The following is a 27,490-nucleotide window of genomic DNA, read 5'->3' on the forward strand; positions in this document are numbered from 1 at the left end:
AAATTAAAAACAAGCCAGACACACGAGGTCATAATTACAAACCCACAGAGAATCATTTCTCAACTCTGCAGTTCCCACTTTGAGCTCACTGTTATTGCTTTTCCAGCCCACGACTTAACTGTCATGGTTCATCACTCGGGTCAGCCTCATGTTCAGCCTCAGCAGAGATGTTTACAGTAAAAAAAATGAAGCCCCTCTTCAACACTGCTCACCTTCAAATTACCAACATGCAAAGTTAGCAACAAGCCACTGTGCATATTGGACTTCTATTGGTAGAAAAACATATCTTTGCCTACCCCATAATAACCTATCACAATAATGTAAATCAGGTAATCTAGGACCTCCTTTAACATCAATCTTCTGCCTTAGGGAAATCTGTGACAGGAGATCACTGGGCAGTTCAGACAGAGATTCAGTGTTCGCTTATTCATTGTTCTACTAAGCAGCTGCACATACATGTTCCTCCAAGTCAAGTCAATTCAACGCTTTCTTTCCTCTTACATGTAACAACCAGGTTTGACCAAAGTGCTTTACAAAGTAAAAAGGCAAACCTACAAGGTATAAAACATAAGAAGAATGAAAACATCAAAGTAAAACAGTACAATTGTGAAATAATAAAATGGTAAAAAAAAATGGTTGCCCTGCTCCAACACACCTGATTCAAATGATCAGCTCATCAACAAGCTCTGCAGACGCCTGATAACGAGACATTTATTTGAATCAGGTGTGTTGGAGCAGGGAAACTTGTAAAACATGCAGGACAGTGGGTCCCTGAGGACCAGGAGTGAGAAACCCTGATCTAGATAAACGTGTTCTCATCCTGATGTGAAGGCCAAGGAGAAGAGGTGGGTCTTTGAAAGTGATTTCAAATGCTCAAAGGTGGGGGCAGCTTTCATTTCAGTTGGTAATTAGTTCCATATTTTGGGGGCAGCTACAGCAAAGGCTCAATCACCCCGAGTTGTAGTCGTGTCTAAAAGCACATCTAAAAGCAACCTGTTGTTAGACCTCAGAGCTAACTGCCCATGCTCCAAAGCAACCTAAAAAAGAAAGAGTATAAATGAGAGATGATAAAAATAAATGCTATGATATTTGTGTCCGTGTGGGCGGAGCATTTCAGAAATAGAGAGTGATTGGTGTGTGTGTGTGTGTGTGTGTGTCTGTCAGTATTCAACCCTCTTATGACCATCAAGATAATGAGGCTGTCTGGATTTATTTAGATTTTATGGCTGTAGAATTGTCAAAATAATTTCATTGAGTGAGTGCTTCTGGCCCTTTTTCCGAGATTATTCACTTTCAATAGCTGTCAGTTATTCAACCTTTAAGGAATAAGCTGACGTCACAAACATGCGACGTGCTGGTGAATCTCGTCTGTGATTGGATGGTCGTCACGCGGAAGTCCTGAGGTTCTACCGTAATGACAAGTATATGGGCGCAAAGCTCTCGTTCTCTGCTTTCCGGTATCCATCCATCTACCGCTTTATCCTTCACATGAGGGTCTCGATATCACAAACGGTCTAGGAGTTACGATAATGAGAAATACGCATGCCAAATCCTGTCAGCGATGACAGGGTGGTCACAGAAGGGTGAATGACCTGTAAATGAGACTTCTTTTTTTCAGTAGTTTAATTTAAGTGTGAATTGTTATGGTTGTGTCAATCCTTGGCCAGTGTTTGGATACTGTGTTATACTTAGGTTGTTTCACAGTTAAATATATTAGTTCAGGAGTATAAATCTGGTTTCTTCCCACTACTTCAGTACTCCAGTTTCCTATGAAAATCCAAAGACTTTCAGGTTGGGTTGGGCGATGTGGAAAAAGCACTAAAATACCTCTGTATTTGGAATTGTTTTAAAATCACGCTATGTAAAAATATCACATTTTCTTCAAAAAAAAATCAGTCAAAGAGCTTTTGTTTTGAACAAAGTAACCCAATAGGAACATCTGTTTTTGTGTAATCCTTTCAATAACATTGCAGTTATTTCCTTTAAATGGCCATTCTACCTATTATTTCCATTTCTCTGGCGCAGGTGCTCTGCTGCTCAGTTCTTCTTTGTCCAAGGAAGAACACGACAAGTCAAACTTAAAGAATCATCTTATATGTGATGGTTTGTCAGAGCTGACAGAGGCAGATGTAGTCGAGGCATGCTGTACATCTGTGCCAGTAGTCCTCACCGGGGTATCGGCTGGAGTCAGACTGTCTGTATAAACATACAGGGGCTTTCTCATTCCCACTCGTCTCTGTGTATGAGTGAGTGGGAAGAGTAAGATTACAGTATTTATCCTGACTCGAGCTGCTCTTAAATTTTCTGCTTCTGCTGTGCGTCTTTGCCCTCTTCTCCAGTCGAGCTTATTTTAAACCCTTGTTGCGGAGAGGAAAGGACTGGACAGGGACAGAAGAGGGGTAGAAAAACAGAAAGACAAACTCTGATGTAGGGAGTTAACTGAATAAATCAAATTAATCACGATATGTGCATTAGAAAGACACAGTTGAGTTTTTTTCACTGACAACTATTTGCAGATGACGTCAGTGGGGTCAGACACACTCAATCTGTGCTGGAGATGATCCTTTTCCACTCTGCTAAGTAAACTCTATTGCACTGTTTACTTCAGAGTTCGAGTCCCATTGGCTGCAGCCCAGGCCTTCACATCTAAGTTCCCTTCTACACACTGGAAACCTTTTTATTAACCTCTTCGGGACCTTTTCCGACATAAACACTGACCTTTGTCAGGAACAGTATTCCTCATGGAAACCAAAGCCTGGTTCTCATGACGTTGAATATTCCTGAGTTATTGATTTGGGTTTGATGTAAAGTGTGAGTTGTGGTTAGCTTTAAAATATAAACATGTCTGTTTAAAGCATTGTTAACCCTTCTGTGAACATCCTGTCACAGACAAGATTCAACAGCGTGTCACAAGTTTCTGATGTCAGATTATTCCTAAGCAGTTAAATAACTGCCAGATATCGAAAGTGAAAGTTATCTTGGAAAACAGAGCAGAAAGGGGCAGAAGCACTCACTCATTGAACATTTTTTGACAATTCTACAGCCATAAAATCAATATAAAGCCAGACAGCCTTATTATCTTGATGGCCATAAGAGGGTTAAATGAGTTCACACATTCATACTGCTCTCTTTGTGTGCCCCTGCACTGCTGCTGGTGTATACACACAAACGCTCCCTCAGTCAGGTCTGATAGTATTGCCTGACAGAGCTGGTTGTCTGATAAAAGATGACGCATACATAAAATGTAACACCAAAAACAAATATATACACTTTACACATATCACCAAAAGATGCGTACTGCAGCTTTAAGTTTAAAGTTGTGAGGCTGTCCAAAAGTCAGTGTCATAACAAGGAAGGCTGCTTGTGTATGTTTGTGTGTTTTGACACTGAATAGTGTATTAGTCATCCAACGACTCTCATCTGCACACGCAGCGCTGCATGTACTTCCTGTAAGTACTTACACTGCACTGAACACGTTCTACTCTGTATGAGTTTTTATGCCTTCAAGGTGACAACTCTCTAATATATGTACTGCTAACTGTTGTGGCCTATGGTTTGGAGCTGGATGGTTGAACTGTAAAGCTGCCACTGCACTTATAAACCACATAAATGATAGTTCTGACTAATGTCCCCCAGGGCCCAGCCCTGAAAGCAGTAACACTGTAGTTTTGTAATCGCTGCACGTGCAGGTGTTGTTTTACTTGAATATTCCCTTTTTTCAGGCCTCTTCCCCTCTCCACACACCCATCCTCCACTCTTCCTGTCCCACTGCCTCTCTCTCTCTCTCTCTCTCTCTCTCTCTCTCTCTCTCTCTCTCTCTCTCTTTATCTCCGTGTTGGAGTTAGTTTAGACGGAGAGATAGTGGGGAAGTATATTTAGACAATATATATTCCACTGTCTGAGCACTAAGCTCAGAGAGGCAGAAAGAGAGAGAGACAGTAGAAGTGATAGAGAGGCCAGAGATGGAGGCAAAAAGAGAGCAAGCAAAGCAGGAGAGAAGTAGTTGGAGACGAAAGTAAGATAAGGACTGAAAATAGGGAGAGAAGATCAGATTTTTGGAGCTGGAGAGTTCTCAAGCATGACATCAGGACAGGAATTAAAGAAGAGGAGAGAGAGAGTATGAGAGAGAGAGCGAGTGGCAATATGTCTCCCACTTTTAACTCCCCCTCTCTTGTCTGTCAGACTCCAGTCTAATCTCACAAAGATAACTATGATGGACTGAAAGAGAACAGCAGTGGAGAGAGGGAGAGAGTTATTAGCTAGAAGGAGAAGATTGATAGTGGACCAGTGGTGGTAGCTGTGTTTAAATGTAATGTCTCATGGATGCTATCTCTTGCTCTTGTACAGTAGCCATACGTAAATTAGATTAACAATTGTGTGCTGTTACATGAAGTGATAATAAATTGATATCAGTAAAATAACAAACAATATATGAAGGCTTTTCAACATTAAAAGCCTTGGGTGCTGAATAGGTGGCTGCTTCTGGCTCACTTTCATAAAACAAAACTGTAATTTTGTCACTTGAAAAATGTATTTTGTTCTTTAATCTTCTCAAACGTAATCTGAACTATTTGCTAAATTAACCAAACTTGAGGTAAAAAGCATTGAAAAGCATGTTGGCTTTGGCAAACTCCTCAACATCCACAGCTTTTAATGTTGGAAAACCGACACATTGAAGTCGAGAAAAGAAACGGAGAACACACAACTGATCCCTAAACTCCTGCACACTGATTTAAGGATCTTGGGGTGAGGGAGCACTACACAGAGAACAGTTCTATTTGTTCCACTGCCTGTGGGTTATTACTTAGCTCATTTTAACACATGTGCTGCGTGTTTCGAGGAAGATAATTGTGAAATATATCTCAATAGATTATTTTGGACTTTTTGTCAGAAAATTCATGTACCTAGTTGTACTTGGCCTTATTTTTTCTGCAAGCTTGTGGAAAGATAAACATTCAGTCTCACCACTTCCACCCACTTAGTGAAATTAAATACATCCCCTAATGTCCTTACATATTTTGAAACCATAGATAAAAGACACAAAACTGTACATGATGTTTTTGGTGAGAGAACTTTAAATGTGCCAGGTGCTTCCCTGGTGCTGATATAAAGCCTTTGTGTTTGCCATCACGATAATTGTTGGTGGTGTCCTGCTGCAAATGAAACTAACAAAACAATGACATGGCATCTCAACAGTCCAGTTTTTGTAAGTCCTCTCCTTTGTCTAGAGGTTTCAAATCTTTTATAAAGAAAATTTTAATGTGTTCTTCTTGTATTACACCTGGAAAAGTATGTCAAATTCAGTGAAAGTGTGTGCTGTTTTTCCCTTGGCGTTCACTAAATACTATAGTGGTATTGCATTCTCCCGAGGTCAGACAAGGTGAAAACAGAAGTCTGGTATTTGACCTTTCCTCTTTGATCTTGACCATCTTCTAAGAACCTCTTGACTCTGAAGATGGTATGAGCTTTAGATTATATGACTTTGATGTTTTGACATGGGAGAGTAATAGAGAGTGACCCCTTTACAATGTGTCATCTAATAGTGATATTATATGAATACTAGTATCAGAAACAAAGTTTTAATACTTTATATTGTCCCCTTTCTTTGTAGAGGTCTCTATTTTTCAAAGCAGGATCATAAAACTATAGAATGTTTACTGATCACTCTCAGCAAAGTGCCCTGTTGTTCACATTTTTATACAGTATTCAGTGGGAACATTTCTGACTATACCCACATGGAAATCACAATTTCAGGAACACAGAAAGTGTCCTATTTAACCCTTGAACTTTCAATTACACAACTCCTCCCTCTCACCTGCAACTATTTGGTCATGTCAATATGTCTATACCAGACAAACACTGCCTTTTACACGTGCACACAGATGGACACACACCAGCTAAGCCTGAGGCCTTCAGCTTCTGTTTCACTCCCCCTCTCTTACCAGTGAGACAATGATGTAGGAGCCTTCCACTGCTCCAGTCTTCTTTAAAACAACAGTAAAACAATAATTTGACAATTTTGGTTATGCATCAATTCAATATGCAGGTAAAGTGGTATTTTAGTTTATGACCTCAATGAGATTTATTGGTGGGAAGGAGCAATTTGATTTTTTTCTTTCTTTTTTTTTTTTACGAGGCAGGCCTGAGGATGTCTTTGACTACAGGTAGACACACCTGGTGCCTGTAAAAAAAAAAGACTCAATACTAAAACTATAAGTCTGCATGTTGAAAAAGGGGTCATCTAAATGCCACATATTGAAAATGAATTAAAAGTTGGTTGATCATAGTGTGCAAACCTTTGTTGGTGCTTTGATGATCAATATTCATCTGAAGTTTAGCATAAAGACTGGAAACAGGAGGAACAAGTCTTAAGTCCCAGAACAAAACCTCAGAGTCATCACAGGCATCGCAGACACAATATCACAAGACCCCACCCACGGCACCGATACTTCACAATCCTTCCCTCCGGACACAGGTACAGAACACTAAGATGCAGGTTTTAAAAAAGAGCCTGATCCCCTCTGCTGCAGCAGTTTTAAACTGTAGTTAAACTACTATGTAAAACCATATACAGACCATATCAGTTTTTCACTAATGTTTAGTAATGTGTTGTGTTCTAAATGTATAGTCCTGTGAAAATGACTATCCCTTTGGGACAATAAACTAACTAACTATAACTATTATAACTACTATTCCCTTTAAAGTGCCCATGCAGTACACTCCTTCATACAGCTTATTCCTTGCTCCCATTCACCTTTTGAGATCTTAAGTTTTCACGCATGTCTTTTTGCCTTCTTATTCTCCAAGTGCTAATGGTTACCTTAAAGCATTCTTGTCTCCTCCCCTGATTTTTCCCGTATGTTATCTGATTTCACATACCCTGTCTCCCTACAGCAAGCACCCGTTGGGTTCCTCTCATAAATCTAACCTTCCTTGACCTTATGTTTATACTTCTCTTCTGGGTATATTTCTCCTGGGAAGGTGCAGCGGTGAGTCCACTTGCACAAGCAGCACTGGAAATAGCCTATCACTCTCTCAGTGTATGACAGTCATGTGTTATATAGTCTGGCCTTGGTTTCCTGACCACATGGTAAAACGTTCATCACCCAGCTGTGTTCTCTCCTTGCCAGACAGAGTCACACAGGCCATCTCATGGTGACACGCATTAAAGACGAGTATGTATGCTGTGTAGTAACCATGCTTCGCTTAATTTCTGTGTTGCAGTTGGTGCAGACAAACAATGCGAGCTAACATGCCGACCTGCCAGCTATCGATTCTACGTTCGTCAGGCCGAGCGTGTCAGAGACGGGACTCCCTGCTTCAACGTCAGCGCAAATGACGTGTGTGTCGAAGGACGATGTCTGGTGAGTGGATTTAAATGTGCTCATGTGAGATTTGTGCCTCAAGTCCCTCGTGTCTAGTCTGGGTTGACAAAATCCAGAATGTGGCTGTGTTCGTCTCATGTCTGCTGGCTGATTTAAGCCTGGCATTCAGGTTTGGAGTGTCTTCCAATCTTTTTTATGACCCTATTCTGGGCCTCTTTTCTCCTCTGTATCTGTCCCTCTTTGTCTCATTTGCACTCTCACTGTCTGAGCTCACACTCATTCCATGCTTGTGGTTTTGGTAGGAATCTGATGAGCAACACGTACCCATTTGCACAAACACACAACACTGAACACGAATAGCCATTCTGTCCTGCCCCTACCCCAGTGTCTCTATTGTTCCCCCACCCCACTTTTCCCCGTTGTTTAATCCATCACTGACGTCTTTTCTCCTTCCTCTCCTGCCAGACGGAGGGATGCGATGGTGTACTGGGCACCGGCTCTGTGATTGACAAGTGCGGAGTGTGTGGTGGGCGGGACACGTCCTGTCGAAAGGTGACAGGGAGCTTCCAAAATACCACAGTTCCCCTTGGTTACCACAAGATTCTGGACATCCCACCTGGAGCTACATTCATTAACATCACGGAGAATAGAGCAAGTCCCAACTATCTGGGTATGTTGGACATTTCATTTGGACAGCCTAAACAAAGTGCTATCCCTAAAGAAAATAACCAATAACCCAAACCTTAACCGACCCACAATTCAAATCTTAGCCCAAAACAGTGCCGGTCCTGGAGAGGTAACAAATACAAGTGTGCACACACACACACACACACACACACAGAGTGAGAGAGAGAGGGTGCTAAGGATTTCTTGAATAATACTGTTTGCAGCTCCAGTAAAATTGAGACGTTGGCAAGGAAATTTGAGATTTGGCCCAGGAGCATATGTGTGCTGGCCTGAATTAAGACTGTAAATTTTGTGGCCTTGTAGACTCGGGGCGGATAAAGCTTGTATTGTTAGAGCCCAATGGGAGCTAGTGAAGTGTGCAATGTGTGTGTTTGTCTTACCAGCATTGTGTGTATTAATGAGAACACTCCAAAGTCTGTGTTTGTCTGTCTAGGAGTGTGTTTGAGTCTACTGGAGGTTTCCCCTCAGAATTCACCTCTGTGTGGCCTGAAGAATTCAAAATAATGATAAAAAGATGAACTTAAATGATGATTTACTTCCTCCAGCCATGAGGAGTGGAACAGGAGCTTCAGTCGTGAACGGGCGTTGGGCTGTGGACCCACCAGGAGAGTATCAGGCAGGGGGGACTACCTTCACCTACACCCGACCTAGAACAAACGTGGAGGGGGAGGAAGAGAAGGGAGAGTCCCTCAAAGCCCCGGGACCTACTACCACACAGCTACAGCTATATGTAAGTGCTGGAACATATAAAGCCATTTTTAACCCAGTAAGTTAACTTACATACATAGTATGACATACACAATTCATGTTTTTTGTGCTCTCCCACTTTGTGTCAAGATGATCCTTCAGATAGGCAGCATTATTTTAGCATAAGCACATCAGTCTATCCATGGCTTAATTATAACAACTCTAACCTGAGGCTAATGTCTTATTAAAGAAAAGAAATCATGTGGAGCTGCAGACACTTGCTGCCAGGTGGTGGGGGGGGATAGTAGACATCCATTGAGGCCACAGTTTGATCATTTCTGGGATCACCTGCATTTTTAAGACTTAGTGGGATATAGACTAAGAGGTAAAAAAGCAGAAAGGCTATAACCACGGCAGCAGCCTGTGAGGCCAGAATGCTCATTACACGATGGATGGGATTAAAATAGAAAAACAAATCTATTTGTAGATCTTAGCCACTGCTGCCACTGTGTTTGTGGCACCCAAGGGGCTTTGTGGTAAAGATCCTGACTAATACCTGCACAATTCCAGTAAAAAGACTGTAGTGCATAGCTTTTAGTCCCACATATATATTCAAGAAAAGCTTAAAATAGCCACAAGGTTTCGTTTGACACTGTTGCTCTTCTAATGGCTTTATCCTCTGTACTCAAGTCATTTGAGAACATGTCATCTCTGGTAAAATATAGCAGATCTAAATGTTGTTGCCACAAGACACTTTTTACTGTGTTAAAGGCTGTAAACTAGGTTTTATTGTAGAGGGAGAAACCTGATGGCAAGTGTGCACCCTACTGAGTTATACCAGAGCATGACACTGACCCTCTGTCACTCGTTCTGACCCCCCGTGAAGAAAGTGCTTTTCTCTTTTGGGATCACTAAAGTTGTTGGAGGCTGTTTTTTGTTACTTGTCTACTTTTTTTCATTGAGTTGTGTTTGTTCTCTCACCTGGTTTCGCTCTGCAGATCATTTTCCACAAAGAGAACCCGGGAATCGACTACGAGTTTTACATCCCTTTGGAGAAGAAGGAGGGAGGGAGGGAGAGGGTGATGGAGCTAGAGAGAGAGCCAGCGAGGGCGCGAGAGCCAGCGAGGGCGCGAGAGCCAGCGAGGGCGCGAGAGCCAGCGAGGGCGCGAGAGCCAGCGAGGGCACCCCTTCGTAGTACGTCCATCACACCTTCCCCTCTCGTGTTTGGCACAGTTTGTGTTGGCTGTGTTTTCTGCATGTTCCACACAGTAGCATGGACAAAACTACAGCTGAATGTTGTGTGTGGCAAAACAGAACCAAGATCTCCACATTCATTCTTTCCAAATTACTCAAGGAAACATAATCTCATGTCCTTGGAGAGCGATCGAAGTGTTTACTTATTAGGCTGGGTGTGGTTGCCGGCCCAGTGTTGGAGATTTGTGTAGAAGTGTGTTTGCTTGTTTGTGTATGACCTAGATGGGAGACTATGTAGTCCACATGTTCGTTGTCATGAGACCCTGACTTCATCATGACATCATGAGCCTCTGACTCACTGCCTTCCTCTTATTCTCAATAATTCAACATTTATGTTTTTGCCTCTTTCCTCACACTTTTATCACTCTACTTCCCTCCTCCCTGTTTCTGTTTCCCAATCTACTCCTCTTCCTCTCTTACCTTTCCTTCCCTTTCTAATGTGTCTTCGTGTCCTCCTTCTTCTCCCAGGTCCTCTCACTGTGTCAGTAGAAGACTCCCTTCCTGCTCCTCTCCCTGTTTCAGTCCCTTCTTTGTCCTCCTCCTCCTCCTCCTCCTCTTCTGTATTTTCTTCCCTACCCTCACACCGGTGGACACCTGACAGGGTGCGTGCTCAAGGATCTGCACCCAATAGAAATGCCCGGATCCCCCCTCGCACTGACCTGCCACTGGACACTCTGCCACCATTTGTTTGGCAAAAAGGCGACCTCACAGAATGTTCTGCTACTTGTGGCAAAGGTCAGTTTCTAATAGTGTTATTATGTGTTTTGTTACAAATCATTGCCTCTTACACACAGTACTTCCTTATTTTCATACATTGAATGACATGATGTCTCCCTCCTGTGGTTGATGGCTGCAAGTACAAGGCAGTAGAAGTCGAATCCTTGCCAATCTGTCCACATGTGTTTCTGCAGGTTCTCAGTATAGAGAGATTCTGTGTATAAACCGTCATACGAACGAGGAAGTCCCTGACAGGAAATGTGACTCTGCGGCCAAACCCGTTCCCGAGGAGGAGCCTTGTAACACCATGCCCTGTCCACCATTGTGAGTTTATCCACAGTGACACTGGAAATATACATTCTTTAAAGATATTGCTTTTTTAAAAAGCAGTATGTTGTTTCCTGAAGCAACTTTCTTTTCTATTTTGCTTTTCTATCATTAACAAGATGTTAGATTCTTCTTGGCAAAAAGGTTCTTATGCAGTGCAAGTTAACAGCTAACAATGGTGCTGACTGATGATTTGATGGGTTTCAGGACCCTCATATGTAATGTATAATATACAGTGTAGTTGATATTTGGATAATGGACATCATTGTTAGTGCATGCATACAAGTAGACTGGAATTAATTCAAAAACACCTGCATGTCCTTGAAATCACCAGCATATATTATCTATCTGTGGTTTGAAAATAAAAATGAATGAATGAATACAATATAATCAAATCTATAATGGGCAAATGTTCCATTTTATTAAGACAATGAAGACATTTGACCAGCGTTTACCTTTAACTCGTCCTTCTGTGTGATAGCTGGGAGGCCAGTGCATGGTCAGAGTGCAGTGTGTCCTGTGGCCGTGGGTTACAGCAGAGGCAGCTCCAGTGCAGGCAGACCTTTGGGAACCGCTCCACCATGGTTCACCCACAGCGCTGTGCCAGCCTCACCCCACCAGACTCCACACAGGCCTGCCAGCTCCGCCTCTGCTCCCACTGGGAGGTCAGCTCAGACTGGAGCATGGTATGTCCACAGCACTAGTTCTTGCCTGGACACTGCATCTGCTCATGTATAGTTAGTATATAAATCCAGTCAAACTATTTTGTGTCTATATAGCATCAAATCACAACTCAATTTTAACTTTTCCTTTTGATCAACTCTACATATCGCAAAATGTTCTGTCCGTCCTTTTCAAGTCTTTTTTCTTCTTTCTCACAGTGCTCAGTGGACTGTGGAGTGGGGCGGAGAATGAGGAGTGTGCGCTGTGTCACCGATCAAGGCAGCGTGGTAAACGACATGGAGTGCAACTCCAGGCTCCGCCCCCAGGGAAGTGAGGAGTGCAACATGGGCCCCTGTGTCACCAACTGGTACTTCACCGGCTGGTCAAACACTGTGAGTACCACACAGACGGACACAGAGGAAGAAGTTGCCACATGGTAATCCTCAACATCCACTTTGTCTTCACCAGTGTTCGGCACAGTGTGGCCCTGGGGTGCAGAGGAGAGAGGTGCTGTGTCTGACCCGAGGAGGAGTCAGAGAAGGCACAGGAGAAGTGGACTGTGTGGGAGATAAACCAGCAGACATGAAGGCCTGTAATGGAGGCCCATGTGTGCCAACAGCCATGTGGTATAGCAGCCCTTGGACACAGGTAGGAAACATAGAACACAGGGACATATTCACTTTTCTTTTTACATTTTTAAAAGTTTAAAAGTAGTTTCTTGTTAAATGACAGTTTTCATTTGTAAACTCTGATGGTGTTATTCATTTTATTTATGTATTTGAATGTAAAGCTGCAGTGTGCACGTTTTGGAGATGTTGATGTTGATGTTATGAATGAAATGAATGCTCTGTCAAGCATTAGTATCAGACCTGACTGAGGGAACATTTGTTTGTGAACAGCGGCAGGACAGGCGCGTCAAACTGCAGACTATCCGGGTTGTTTCAGCAGCAGAATTCACGTCTGAAACTTTACTTGGGGGCTGCTTTGTGTCTTCAGTCGTCCTCCATCCTACTTGTAGTTTTGACTCCGTCTGTCTTGACATAAAACAAATCACTTCCTGTGTACAGTGCAGGAATCTAAACAGAGAGAAAGACGTGTGGAGCTGATCGGTTTAATCAGTGTTGTGTGAACTCTGTAACAATGAACGCACAAAAGTTATTCCAGTGTGGTCCTCAGTGTGGTAACAGACATTTGTTTATATTTAAAAGTTACCCAAGACTTACCATTTTAATTAGTTTTTTTCCTTTTTTTTGTTTATGCAGTTATACATTTTACTTTTGTGTCTATAGGTTTAGATTGAAGCAATTGTTTCACTTTGCATTAGCAGTGCTACAGCGTCTGTGTTCCTGGTGTGGTTGACATGAATGTTTGTTCTTTCCGCAGTGTAACGTCCAATGTGGGAGTGGAACTCAGCGACGAGACATCATTTGTGTCCAAAAGTCAGAGAACGACTTTACTGTCGTAGCAGCCACTGAGTGCGCTCATCTAGACAAGCCAGCTGCCGTCCAGGAGTGTGACATGGGAGAGTGTCGGCCTCAGTGGTTCACGACGGAGTGGAGCGCGGTGAGAGATGAGGAGAGATGAATTAGATCAAATTAAGTGAATAAAAGTTGAATGATAAAGTCCAGTGACATCCATTACTGAGAAACAATGTTGGTCTAGTTTTCTGTTTTTATGGTACGCTTCCAGCTGATTTCTCCTTATGGTCTGCTGCAGCAACATGGTGACCCAAGATGGTGGCGTCCATAAAGCAAGGCCCTTGCCTATCGTACATGTAAAACGTTTATTCTAAGGCTATGATATTTATTTTAAAGCCATCATCCACTTATACAGACATACTTATGGGTAGTGTATTCAATTTCTGCCAATAAACCATCAACCGTTAAATGTTACACACTAGAAACTAGTGGACAACTTCATAGGAGTGTTGGTGTTTTATATGCTAATGATGTTGCGTTTGTTGTATAATTCTAATAATGTAACAAACTCTCTGTCTCTGCTTTTGTTCTCAGTGCTCACGTTCTTGTGGGAAGGGCTTACAGATGAGGGAAGTACGGTGTCTCACACCAGACAAAACACACAGCCACGAATGTGATCCCAACACCAAACCTGAACAGGAACAAATGTGCAACACAATTCCCTGCAGTCCACAAGTCTCAGGTGGGTGTGTGCCCAAATGTAGCAGTGTATTTACTGCTTGTATGTATTGGCTTTGTGCCTAACGACACTCTCCTCCTCCTCAATCACAGACGAAAACTGCCGGGACAAACGTCATAACTGTGTGATGGTGGTGCAGGCCAGGCTGTGTGTCTACTCCTACTACAAGTCTGTGTGCTGTGCCTCGTGCACCCAGAGTTCTCAGCGTGCCAAAAGGCAATGAGACAGCCCAGGAGTGCAGAAAATCAAGGGTTAGGTGAAAAAAAGGGCTGATGAGTCTGCAGAAATGGACAGCCCAGAGTAGATGTGTGATGGCGTGAGATAACATTCAGCTATTTTCTCCTGAATCTTCAGGTAAAACACTGTGAAAGTAGCCCATTCCCTGTGCCTTTACCCCGTATACAGTTTTACATTGTCGTATATTCCACTGAGCTTGTTTCTGTTCACTTTGTGCATTCGCTTGAACAGGTTCACTGTGTGTGTCAGTCACACAGGACTGAGTGAAGGCTCTTTTCAATGGCTGAGAGATAATAATGGAAGGTCCTTCTTGAGGACACAGCTGCTTTTGTTTAGCATTTTGTTAAGATTCATACTTACCTGCAGGATCCTAAGGCAGATTTATTCAGATGCACATACCACTAATTATGAGCTGAACAATGTGTGTTCGATACTATAGTGTGTTCAATGTAGTTCTACGTGTGTTGAAGATCTACTGGAATATATCTACTATGATTCTGTATACTGCAGAAGTCCCCCACAGTGGTAATTCCCCAACTGAGCTAGAAGGATTTTACACACATACTTATATACATATATATATATATATATATATATATGTATGTATATACATTTTTTTTTTTTTTTCTGTTTGCCAAAAATATTTCCTTGAGTGTCCTCTTATTGTTCATGTCAGTATTTGAACAGAAGAACCAAAGGAGTGGGGAGATGGTGGCAGTAAGTGACCAAATATAAGTATCAGAGCAGAACAAGAAAGATATTAGACAGGAATGTTCAACAAGCAGCTCACGCTCTGTACACTCCTTCAAAACTGTTTGTGTCAATGTACATGTTGGTCTTTTTTTAAAGAGATTTGTTGGGAGTGGCGTTTAATGGCACCGTTTATGGTGTGAAGACTCATGGTTGCAGTTATAACTAAGCTAAAGATGGTGCTGCTCAAAACAAAATGAAAAAAAAAACATTCTATTAATAAGTAATAAATTGGTGTTGGTTGATGGTTGGTTGCTGTAAACTCAACATCTTGTCAACAATTCATGTGAAAAGACCAAAGCCACTAATGATCTGTGTGTTAAGAATTTATGACTTGCTGACAGTGTCTCTACACTCTTCATGACCCAAGTCTACTTTTCCTACTGCGGTTTGAAATGGCAAATGTAGTGTAGTTTATTTTATTTTTTTTAAAAAGAGTTTGTTTGTTTTTTAATCCGCTGTGTAATTTAGTCTTACCCAGTGTTACACAGACTGTAGGAGATGTAGCGTTTGCTTTTTCCACTGTGAAATAACACAGATTACTGAGTATTTATGTAAACAAAGACAGTTTATGTGAGGTTTCTAAATAAACTGTAGTGTTTATTACAATGAAGGAGCATATCACCCAGAACACTGGGCTCATTCATGTTTTTTTATATATATTTTTCAGACCAGTGTAGCTTCATTACACAGAGTATAATAAGTCATAAGAGGCTTTGGTTACTCAGGCAGTAGTTGTTAGTATCAATTCATCCTCAGCTTTGGTCTTTTCATGGGATTTGCTGACCATTTGAAAGCAATGTATAATAATTAACTCCTGACTAACCTTTTTATTATTATTATTTTAGTAATCTCACCGTACCATGACTATTGGGCTGAGGTCTTTAAGAAAAAAATCTTAATGTTCTCCTTGTTTCCTCAGCTCATTTCAGTAATACATCCTTGCCATCATCGCCTGCCTTCTTGGCAGGAGAGGATGAATCAGTCGTGTGAGAATAGGAGACACCAGATTTAAGACTGAGGAAGCTGCTTTTAATAGGTTAATGTATGATACGGTCCTAATGCAGCCATTCTGCTTCAACCTAGAAGTAAATATATTTCATATCAAAGTGACAGCCTCTGTAAATGTGTGTAAGTAATCTTTATGCTTTTTGGTGTTTTTACTTGGCTCTCCTTTTTCCCGTTTTCCTTCACCTCCCACCAAGAAAAAAATACACTTTGCCCACTCAGAGGTGAGGAGGGGTCTGTATATTTGTCAGATATGTTTTAATGTCTATAATTTCTCTTGGACATATTATAGTTGGTGCTTATGTCTTATAACTAAGTCTCTTCATCAGAAGTTGTAGGCTGCATTTATTCACATCTAACTCTCATATAATGATTGTATTTTGCTCTTGACAAGTACAAATGAAATGTGTGCGTGTATGTGTGTGCGTGTGTGTGTGAGAGCGCTCGTGAATGTTTTGCGACTGAGGCTTTGAATGTGTCATTCGTGTCTCTAAACCCTTGTAGTAAAAAATAACATTTTATATAAAAACAAAAATTGAAATGATGATAGTAATTTATCTATTATCTAAAGAACATGTAATTTATTTTCTGTTTTTAAGGGGCCTGTAGCAATTTATTTTTGTCTCCACCAGAGTTTAATGAGATTGTTGTTATTGATACATGGTCAGTTTTTTTTATTATTATTATCATGCAAAAACAAAAGCAGTTTGGAAGAAATTATTAAATGAAAAACCTAAATTTCAAATAAAGTTGAAACAACAGAGACATGAAGTGGCGTTTTATGTCCTGTTTTTGTCCAATGACTGAGATGGACGTGTTGCTGATGTATCGTTTTCTTCCATATGATGGTGCCATTGAGTCTTCTACCTGACCAGACTGAGCTGTCAACAAAAATGAGTCTCCTACTGAGTAAGTCTGTTTTATAAGCCAAATTCACATTGAGACTGGACTTATTTAGGCTCTTTTATGTTATTCAATCTCTGAATATTTTACATTTGCGTTACAATTACAGTGTCATTAAAGAGCGATTCCAAAATGACACTGTGACTTAAGTCATATTGGTAGATAAATGAGAACACACACAGAAATAATCCAGGACCTGAAATAAACAAGGCTTTAGTGGTGTGGAGCATTTTGAATGTGCAGTGTGATGGTTAGGTATCTGATAATAAATAGTGTGTTTTATAGCTTTGTTAAAGCTGCAGTGTGTAACTTTTAAAAATAAACAAATGTTTGTTACATTCAAACCATTGTCAAATGAGTCCATAAAGTTTAGGGAAATTCTGATGTAACTGTACACCACAACTGTACGCCACTTTGACTGAAAACACCACAAAAGGTAAATAGTCCTGACTAATGCAGACGCTCGCTCACTCTTTGTATATGTGTCACGAAAGCGTTGTTTCCATCATTGTGCAGTTCGGTTTGGAACAGTAAAGCCCTCGGTCAGGCTTGTGTTTCAACTGAGACGGTGCTGCGACAACGAACAACGACATCGAACGTGACACAACAGACAACAATGGAGGACATCCATTCTCTAAATCTGATCTGGTCTAGCTCCACCTGTACCGTACCAAAACTAGAACAATTGGGCCTGGTTATTTTGGTGCTATTCATATTGGAAATGTAAAAAAATACGTACTACACAGTACTGCAGCAGAAGAAGACATGTCGTCTTCACAGCATCACTCACTGCAGAGGCTCACTTCATATCTGTTTTTACATCCATCAGGGTTTTTTTCTTTACCTTTAGATCATAATTGTTGTGAAACATAAAAAATATACCTTTAGTGCATATGATTCACTGCTCTGCTTATTCTGTGTGGTGGGCAAGGATGGCGTGATGCTAGTTGCAACAGAGGTTACACACTGGAGCTTTAAATTGTAATGTTGCTAAAAGTAGGCCTAGTCTTCCAACTTGTATTTGGATATAAATGCCTTTAATGTCTTTATAAAAAATGTTTTATTATTTGAATGTCTATTTTTTTCAAGACAAATGTACTGTCTTGTTACGATTTTAGTTGAAACATAGTCCCATTTCAACTAAATCAACATAAATTCATATCCAGGCATATTAATATTAATATAAATAAGATGTATCTAATTATGCAACTTACCTAGTACTTAAATCAGCCTGTAAAATCGCCACCAGGTAGTTGCAGAATTAAAATCATATTCATCATTTTCATGAAACAACAGGACGTGACACTAACATATTCAAGTGAGTTCATTGCACTTGCTGGCTGTTTGTGGTCAGGTTTTTTTCATCCATTTGCAAAGAAAGATCGGTGGTAATTAGTTACAATATGAAAATAATAATAACAAAAAGTCTCCGTGGGGTGTTTATAATTTGTAATTAGTTGCTGTACATGTGCACAAAAACAAAAGTGACTGAATTAGCAGCTCAGAGAGAAACTGAGGAACATATAGAGAATATGTTTGCGCTTCCATTTGCGTGCGCCGTTTCTTTTTCATCATGCTGGTGGTGGCGTGATTTCTGCCTCAACATCGTGCACATCCACGGGCTCAGCGGGCGTTGCGTGTCCCTGCTGGGTTTGTAAGAAGCCCCGGGAGTAATGATATTCATGCAAGTGTGTGTGGGTTGTTCTTGTATGTGTCACCTCTTTAGGACCTTTCCCGGCATAAACACTGACCTTGTCAGGACCAGTAGTCCTCATATAGGAACCAAAACCTGGTCCCAATGAGGCAGAAGCTCCTTTCTGAGTTTGTTTAGGATTTGAACATTTATGGTTAGGGTTAAGCTTGGTTGTGGTTTAAGTATAGGAATCCTGTTTGTTTAGGTTGAACAAATTAACTGATGTCCATGCAGTGTCCTCAGAACAACAGCTGCACAAACCTGTGTGTGTGCATACATGTCAGTATATTTATTTATTTATTTTATGTACTTCATTAATACCCTAGGGATATTTCTTTCTCTGCATTTAACCCACCCTCGACTATAGGCTTTGAGGACAGAATTTCATTTGAAACTATCTTTGTGAGGACATTTTGGCTGGTCCTCACAACTGTAAAGGGCTTTTTGTGTGTTGGGTTAAGGTTTTGGTTAAAGATTTAGTTAGGCATTTAGTTGTGATGGTTCAAATTTGGGTAAGGGACTGATGAATACATTGTGTCCTCACTAAGCATCGTGTAAGTAAATGTGTTAGTTTATTAGGACAAATTGTGGTTCAAACCCATTGTGATGAGAACATTTGAGCAGGTGCAAGCCTTTTCTGATGGTTAAGATTTTGATGATTGATTGATTGATTGCATTGATATTTGGGTAAGAGTTGGGATTATATGTCTTTATATGAGATGGTTAGTTATGTCTATGGGTGTCCACAAAACTAATAAAGTGTGTGTGTGTGTGTGTGTGTGTGTGTGTGTGTGTGTGTGTGTGTGTGTGTGTGTGTGTGTGTGTGTGTGCTCACAGAGGGCACGAGGCGAAGCAGGCAGATGGTGACCTTTGGGAGTAAATTACCATGAACCCTGTGACTCTCTCTTGTCACTCAGTCATGCTCACAATACGCGCGTCACGCACACACACACACACACACACACACGCATCTTCAAAAATGAATTGTTAAATATTATGGGATAACGCTGTGGAGCAGTTAACACTGAGCGCTGTCTGACTGTCTCCACACAGACCAACGCTGGCCTCGGTTTTGTTTGAAGTACAGACTGTAAAGTAGGCCAACTCCAACCCGGAGCGATCTCCCCTCTCCTCTGTCACACATTTCACTCTGCGTGGGTGTGAGTGTGTGTTTTCAGGACCAGGCGTGAACAGCTGTAGTGGTCGTGATTGGGTACACGGTGTCAGCAGCGCGCTTTCAGCTTCACGTCAAGAGGCATCTTTTCAGCACCAAGGCCAGGGCTCGCGGCTAGAACAATAGGCGGCTCCGCTCGCCGTGTCGCCAAGGCAACGTCCGAAAAGTGTGGGCCGCAAAACCCGTTTTAATGTGTTCAAATTAATGATGCTTTGTACGTATAAATACGACACGCAACGGAGTTACCAGTAATTTATTTAGGTGTTAATGTAGTCAAATATGTGGGCGATATATTTCAGTTTTTCGTGCGAGTCCGTCGAGTAAAATTACCAACAGTCCCCGGGAGTTACGTCACAGCCTAGCAACTGCTTTGATGCGAGGAGGGGGAGGGGGAGACGGCGAGAGAGAGAGAGAGACAGAGAGGGAGTGGGGGGGAGATAGACGGTAAAGGACGTAAAAAGCATTCAGCATTTGGACGAGTGGGACGCTCCGGGAAAACGGGACGTAAAGAGAGACATTTAAGTGAGGAGAGCTTGCGTTAACTGCTGCAGGAGTAACGGTAACACCGGAAGAAGCCACCGCTACAAAAGTACGAGCAAGTTCAAACAGTTGCCCGCTTAGTTAGTTTGGCTCGTCACCACTCGGTCATTTAAACGCAACTTAGAGTGGTCTGTCGTCAAAGTGTTGTCAACTAACTCGCTGTGTGAGTCGAGAGGCCGGCGGTCGGTGACGAGCTGTCATTTAAACTCACCTGCCAGCAGCAGGACTCTCCTCCACCTCCACACCCGGAACACCTGGCTCACATTTAAAACACAGACGAGCCTGTAGTGTCTGTAGTACCGCGAGGAGGAGGAGGAGGAGGAAGGCACAAAGAGAGGAGAGAGCATCAAGAGAGAGAGGAGGAAGGAGGACGGCGGCACTGAGGGAGCGGAGAGGACAACAACGGGGAGAGCAAGAGAGAGCATCCCTCCGTCATTTGTGATCTGAGCTCATCTGTGAAGAACGGTGAGCGCTTTCATGTACAGTATGTGAGTGGTTTGGTTCTGGTGTGCGTGCGTGTGTTTATGTGTGTGTGTGTGCGTGTGTGCACGCGCGCGTGCATATATTTGTGTGTACATTGCAATGAGGGGGAGATCGGACAAAGAGCAAGGGAGCCCCATGACATCCGTGTGTATGTTGTAACCTACAGCTGGCTAAACAAAGAAACCGCTCTATTGCAATGGTTTTCTCCCAGTCACCCTTTTTATTCTCGTTCACACACACATATACATATATATATTATATAAATATTTACACACATACTATATATATATGTATGTATGTATATATATATATATATATATATATATATATATATATATATATATATATATTATATATATATATATATATATGTATACATAGTCATTATTATGAACAAGCATGCAACCTGCAATCTTTCTACAGTGCACACAGTGAGTTTAGTAATCAGCACACTACAATAGCACACAATGTTGTTGAAAAAAAAGAGACAATATGAGTAAACAAAGCAGGCGTAAAAATAAATTTAAAAATAAAACGATGCTATATGTATATTAAGTACCATTATCGTTTTTTGATTGGTTAATTACCATTTTTAAATTACCATAATTGTTTTTTCCCCAGAAGCCACTGGAGCCCTTTGTCATCAGACTGGGCCATAAACAATCAAAAACAATGACATTAATAGTCTTTACATTTATTTGCATAATTAACATTTTATATTGTCAAAGCACATCTAAATATGAGGGTTTTTTTGTTTGTTTTTATTTGTGTATTTTTCGTTTTTCAAATCTTACAACTAAAAATATTATAATGCTATTGTGGAAAAATATCAGATGCCAAATTATGAATATAATGTCCCCAGGGAAGGACAACAAAATTATTGTGATATCATTGGAGTTTTAGAATATGTATTGTAGTAATAATAATATGTAATATTGTTTGTGTCTGTCTGATTTAACTTAGAAAGTTACGAACATATTTTGATGAGATTTCCTGGAGATGTAGTTTATGGGCCAAGGAAGAAATAATACGATTGTTTTGGTGATCTGGAGTTTAATATATTGAAACTGTGCAGCCTTGGCAGATGTTTGCGCTGTCTGAGTGCTTTCTTTATTTTCTTTTTTAACAAGGTTTTATTTTTGTCTTCACATGTCTGGCTGGGACCTAAAGACTGGTCCAGCATCAGTTGCTCCTCTCTGGAAACCTGCTCCTGATCTGTTTGGCCCTCAGCCCCTGCAGTACCCAGTCGCCCTCTCCACTCTGTCCCAATGAAGGAGGCTGATGCCATAAAGCTGTTTGTGGGGCAGATTCCTAGGAATCTGGAAGAGAAGGACCTCAAGCCTATTTTCGAGCAGTTCGGCAAGATCTATGAGCTAACTGTGATTAAGGACAAATACACTGGCATGCACAAAGGTAGGTCTTGCCTTTTTGCCTTTTTAACACAGCTTTAAGATAGATAGATAGATATGACTTAAACAGATGTCTGACAGATAGATGGGTGGATCGTCCTGCGCTGATTGTCTTATGTTTCCATGGAAACTGTCACACATCCTCTCGTCTTCATCCCCTGTTAACAGTGCAAGCGATGAGATCATCTAAACAGACCATGTTATTACATGTCTCAAAGCATGTGTTGCAAAAAAAAAACAGGGTGCTTATGAGAAATGTTATGGAAATCAAATAGAAAAAGTAATCACAAACATATAATTAACATTTTATTAATGGCCTTAAACAAAAGATCGGGAATATTCTAATGTAAATATACATGCCGTCTTGGTTTCACACCTAGAAACACACACACTATGAACAGATTAGGCTATATGCTGCAATCAGTGTAATGGGTCTGTAAGCCTGGGTGACACAGGGGAAAGAATCTGTTGTTTTGAGAATCCCCATGCTCAGAGTAAGCCTCTCATAGAAGCAATGAGATGGGACATGAGATGTGTGTGCTGTGTGTGTATTTTATTTATCTCATGGCATTATGTTAACTCATTTCATGTACAGTCAGTGTGAATGTTTCACTCCTAATGGTCAAATCTTCTCTCTTCTTTACCCTGAATCTACATTAGTGTCTCAAGTTGACACCCAAATGCTAACCTGCTGCTAATCTCGTTGTCTTAGTGGTGGTGACAGGTGTAGTAAACAGCTCTGGCCAGCCAGCTCTACTACCTCCCCCTCCCTCACACACACAGACACAGGTACAGCACATAGGAAAACAGAGGGAGTGTATTTGGAGTGACTGTGAGGCATGCTTAGTGGATGGTAGGTGCTGCAGGGCAGGGATCTGACTGTGCCCAGTCTGTAAGGCCTTGTTAGCCCCACGCACGTCTGTGGTGCTGTCGTGTGCTGACTCGTGCTGTGCCGTTCTGAGCTGTGCCGTGCTGTGAAGTGTCTTTTTTGCCTCTAGAGTGCATTATCATGATGTTGTCATTAGGGCTGAACGATTTGGGGGAAAATAGCTATGATTTTTCCTGCTAGGTATTGCAATTGATTGATATGATTTAATTTAAATCGAGGTTCAGTTACTAAACGCTTTTGAACATTACCACAGGACTCAGGCAAAACATTTACTACTCTATAGCCAATTGCAAAAATGAAAACATCAATAATATTCAACATATATGTGTCATATTTTTCAATATGCATAGACAATCATAAAATAGAAGTATTAGATTGCAGGTTTAGCTAGTTTCAAATTGCGTTTTCAATTTAAAAAATGCTTAATTGTTCAGCCCTAGTTGTCATGTGCAGCTACAGTGCATGAATATACTCTATATGAAGTGAATCCTCTCCCCTCACACAGTTAGACCAGTGATAAATCAGAACAGGTGACAAGAAACCAGAGAAGATACCAGAAAAAGACACATTTAAATAATTTAGATGGTGTGATGCTGTGTGGGGGTATTACAGAGATAGAGAATGACAATTTTAGGAGCTTCTCACTTTCACAGTTTTTTTTTTACCTTCACCCCTTTTCTTTGTCTCTGTCTCTCTCTGACTGACAGGGTGTGCGTTTCTGACGTACTGTGCGAGAGAGTCGGCACTGAAAGCCCAGAGTGCTCTACATGAGCAGAAGACACTACCAGGGGTAAGTACACATCACAAACACACGTCCCCAGACAGTACACGCTTCACACTTAGGCAACAATACACATACAGGCTTGGATATAATCTCACATCACTCCCACAGCTCCTTCCCCTTCTTCATACACACACTCACACTGAAACACACATACAAGTCACAGTGTATGTGTGTGTGTGTGTGTGTGTGTGTGTCTGTCTGTGCCACTGAATGTTCCACTCTCATTAGTAACACTGTGACATAACATAACATAACACAACAGCCAGCAGGCGTATTGCTGCTGACGGCAACTACTCCCTCTCACCGGAGCATGATCATCTCCATTCCTCTGTCTTTCTCCGTCTCTTCATCTCTCTGTCAATCCCTCTGTTAGCCTCTGGTGATAGCTCCCGCTTTGAGAGACAGTGTGTAATTAATGTGGCCATTCCCCTTTGTCTCATCCCCGTCTCCCTCAGTCTCTTGTGAGGTATCATGTGCTGTAGCTGGGCTGGGGTAGGACACTGTTCATTATGGATGGGCCACCATGAGATCTATGCCTGTCCCATAGGCTGTACTTCTCTGATCCTCCCCTACTCTTTTTTTTCTCTCTGACCTGGTTTCCGCTGCATTTAACAATGGGTTTTACAGTAACCATTTTGGAACATGTTTGTATTTCAACCTATTTTTTTTAGACAAAAATTAGTGAGCTCAACCATCCAGCCCAGACAGGGTGATGTGGAAGTCATTGCTATTTTTTCTAGCTTTATCTACACTTTGATTAACAACAGTTATAACAGAATCATGACTCTACTTTCACCATCCCTGAGGTTTTCTCTATCTCATTCACTCTATGTCACCGTGCCACTGATCAGAGCTTCAGCTCCTGCACCTTCGACGCAGGCTGAGGAGCTGATAAGATCTCTGTGAGAAAATGCTTGGGGGGAGAGCCTACAGAAAAGGCTTTGGGGGAGGGGAAATGTTCAGAGGCACACAAGCACAAAACCCTGCATACATACATATTACATTTTCCATCCATGCAACTGGGAAATGCCTCTGCATCCATACATACTGTACACTTCCACTTGTAACACTGCATGATAATCATGACACTAGTCCAATTAGAGCAGAAAACAGGGTCTGACCATTGTGCAGAAATCACCTCTCCACTTACCGCTGTGTTTCATTGCGCTTTTTAATGTTGCCCTTTAATCAGTTTTTTCTTTTTTAGTCATCACATTCACCTTTTCCACTGGGTTTTACTTTACCCTTTCCTGTCAATGACATCAACAAGAGACTTGTTATAGCAAAATGGAAGTTAGGCATAAGTCATCTGCATGACAGTTGCAGATGACTTGGTTGCAGTGAATTTCAAATAACCTGGACACAGGGAGGAGACACTTGATTTACACTTGAGGCAGCGCACAACAATCACTAACACAAAAGTGCTGAAATGAGGGTGTGGCTGTTGTGTGCTGGGTTTTCAATCAGCCTCAACCATTAATAAGTGACATGACTCTCTCTGCATGTGGCTTGATTAAGAGTATCCTCAGCCACATATCCATCCTATCCATGTTTGTCAGCTAAAGTTCAGCTAAACACGGTGTATAGCTTTGGTTGATGAATAAAAATAAACCAAAACTGTGCACAATATTTCCCTATAATAACAGCAGGATTTTTGAAAGGATAGATCCTTTGTCTTTTCTCAGGTTTAGCTGTGCTGTCACTCGCCACCACCTGTCTGTATGTCCTTTCTCTCTCCTGTCTATGAGTCCTCCCTCTGTTTTCCCACTCTCTGCCAGTTGCTGCCTTAGACAGGATCTAGAAATTACTTTAGAGGATTTCTCCCTCTATTTCACCGCCTATCCGCCTATTGTCCTATTCTTTTTGCTTTCTGCTTTCCCTCATTCCAATTTATCTCTTTTCCCCCTCTTCAAATCCATTCGGTCCTGTGTTGAACTCCTCCCTTCATGTCCTCCACGTTCTGTGCTCCAGCAGAATATTACAGAATGTTCTCTTCGTTTCCCCCAACCCTTTCATTGCTCGCTCCCTTTCCCCCTCGAAAATCTCTTTTATGATATTCCTCTCTCATCCCCCCTTTCCCTTCCTGCTGTCTTTTACTCATTTTTTTCCCTCACTGCACACTCATGCGTCTTCCTCGGATTCTCATTTCACAGTCATTTATGGTAACCCTGTTCCTAAGTCCTCCTCTCAATGTAACTCCTTCTCTCTCTCTCTCTCTCTCTCTCTCTCCGCCCCCACCACTACCAAAGCAGTTCCTCCACTCCTTGTCTCATTTCCCCTCCTCTTGATTAGTTGACCTTTTTGACCCTTTCACACCCCACCTCCTCCCGCTCTTCCCCCTCTCTCCTTCTTCCTCAGCTCCACTTGTTAAGCTGCATGATTAGTTTCTCACAAACTGATTTTCATAGTCCGATCCTGGACTCGCCGTGGGACAAAGGTTACGAGGTGTGTGTGCAAGTGTGTGCGCATGAAATTCTTGGCTGATTGGTATTTTAGTCTTACGATCGCTCTTAATTGCAGCCGTTGGTGAAAAGTCAGGCTCCTCATACAAGTTTAATGAAATGGCAGCATCACAGATTCATACAGATGCGATTCTCACACACCCATGGCCAAGCAATTCAGGTTTGGCGACGAATGCTTTGCTACAGAAGCAGTGTTAATGCAGAGATAGTACAGTTTATCACACACGTCCCCACTAGCAGTTTACTGAGGAGAGGCAGTCTACTGTCAGATTGCGAAATGAGGAAAAGGGACAGAGATTGAGAGAGTGAGAGAGAGATGAACAGATGGTCTTATCAGAGTGTCCTGCGACTTGTGTTTAATTTGGACACAGAAAGGGAAAGAGATGCACAGAGGGAGCATGAGATGAAGAGAGTGAGATTAAATAGGGAGGATACGAGAGAGTAAGATGCCTCATATTGGTCACGGTGGCAAAAATCTTATCAGCGGAACCACTAGCAGGTCCCACTGTCGTATACAGATGTTCTGGTGTATTAGATGCAGTGTAGAGATTCCCCCTGGGATTCATCCACATGAAAGGGTTCATGTTTACCCATCGCAAGCATCTCAGTCATGCAGTATCTTTTATTCACTGCCTGCATATTTTTAAAGAAGCCATTAGATCTTTAGATTGAAGACTATGCTGGTCACTGTCACACACATGACCTATAAAATCAAATCACATTTCCACAGTGATTTTCATCACACGCAGGTTTATTTGTGCTTTAAGGGACTGGCAGCACAGTAGTTTGTGAGGAACGTGTGTCTTGCTCGTCCAGAGGTGGTGGCAGTCAGCCGGCAGTGTGTGTCCAAGGTCAGAGGTCAGGGCTCAGCCTTGAGGCAACAAATTCAGGGGGACTGGTCTCAGAGCTATAAACTTTCCCTAGAATAGAATGACATGGCAACTCCCTTGAGTGTTAACACCAGCGCTAACTAGCATATGACTGAATGGTGACACTAAGGTTTGATGGAAATTGATTAAATTAATTTCTGTCTAATCGTATTCTGTTGGAGTTAATTAATTCTGAATTATTCATATTGTGCTAAAAGCACAATGCACAGCTGCACTAGTTAGTGTGACGGTAGTTCAGTGCTTCCCAAACTGGGGGGCGTGCCCCCTAGAGGGGACGTGAAGAAATAACAGGGGTGCGGTAAGGCCAATGATGCATGCAAATGAGGCATGCTGCACTGCTTGCAATTTGCTTGCAGGGTAAATAACGGAGACATTTTTGTAAGGAGTAGCAGGTAGGTTTTTTTCTTTATGATTTTTGTTGTGTCTTTTATTCCACCTCCTCATAATTCAA

General features: G+C 41.7%; 2 protein-coding genes across 5 annotated transcripts in view; both read left to right on the plus strand.

Annotated features, from left to right (window-relative positions):
• The window catches only part of adamtsl4 (ADAMTS-like 4), a 38,775-nt gene extending 22,419 nt beyond the window's left edge, over positions 1–16,356 (plus strand). The window contains exons 6-17 of the mRNA XM_044034216.1: positions 7,225–7,364; positions 7,791–7,995; positions 8,558–8,742; positions 9,698–9,893; positions 10,422–10,688; positions 10,865–10,994; positions 11,479–11,683; positions 11,879–12,052; positions 12,129–12,308; positions 13,044–13,223; positions 13,673–13,820; positions 13,910–16,356. Of these exons, the coding sequence (XP_043890151.1) occupies positions 7,225–7,364; positions 7,791–7,995; positions 8,558–8,742; positions 9,698–9,893; positions 10,422–10,688; positions 10,865–10,994; positions 11,479–11,683; positions 11,879–12,052; positions 12,129–12,308; positions 13,044–13,223; positions 13,673–13,820; positions 13,910–14,040 (2,141 nt within the window). The 3' untranslated portion in view covers positions 14,041–16,356. The remainder of the gene's footprint in view (positions 1–7,224; positions 7,365–7,790; positions 7,996–8,557; positions 8,743–9,697; positions 9,894–10,421; positions 10,689–10,864; positions 10,995–11,478; positions 11,684–11,878; positions 12,053–12,128; positions 12,309–13,043; positions 13,224–13,672; positions 13,821–13,909) is intronic.
• A 3,619-nt stretch (positions 16,357–19,975) lies between these two features.
• The window catches only part of LOC122774730 (CUGBP Elav-like family member 3), a 26,683-nt gene continuing 19,168 nt past the window's right edge, over positions 19,976–27,490 (plus strand). For 2 of the 4 annotated variants that reach the window (XR_006361017.1, XM_044034219.1), the window contains exons 1-3: positions 19,976–20,587; positions 21,776–22,018; positions 23,611–23,693. Coding sequence is in view for 2 of the 4 variants with exons in the window: in XM_044034219.1 (XP_043890154.1) it covers positions 21,874–22,018; positions 23,611–23,693 (228 nt within the window). In the remaining 2 variants the exon portion in view is untranslated. Of the gene's footprint in view, positions 20,588–21,775; positions 22,019–22,730; positions 22,804–23,610; positions 23,694–27,490 lie in introns of those variants that run through there. The other 2 variants (XM_044034217.1, XM_044034220.1) reach the window with 2 other exon arrangements.

Source organism: Solea senegalensis, linkage group LG9 (assembly GCF_019176455.1).
Source record: "Solea senegalensis isolate Sse05_10M linkage group LG9, IFAPA_SoseM_1, whole genome shotgun sequence".
In the NCBI taxonomy this organism is placed as follows: domain Eukaryota; kingdom Metazoa; phylum Chordata; class Actinopteri; order Pleuronectiformes; family Soleidae; genus Solea; species Solea senegalensis.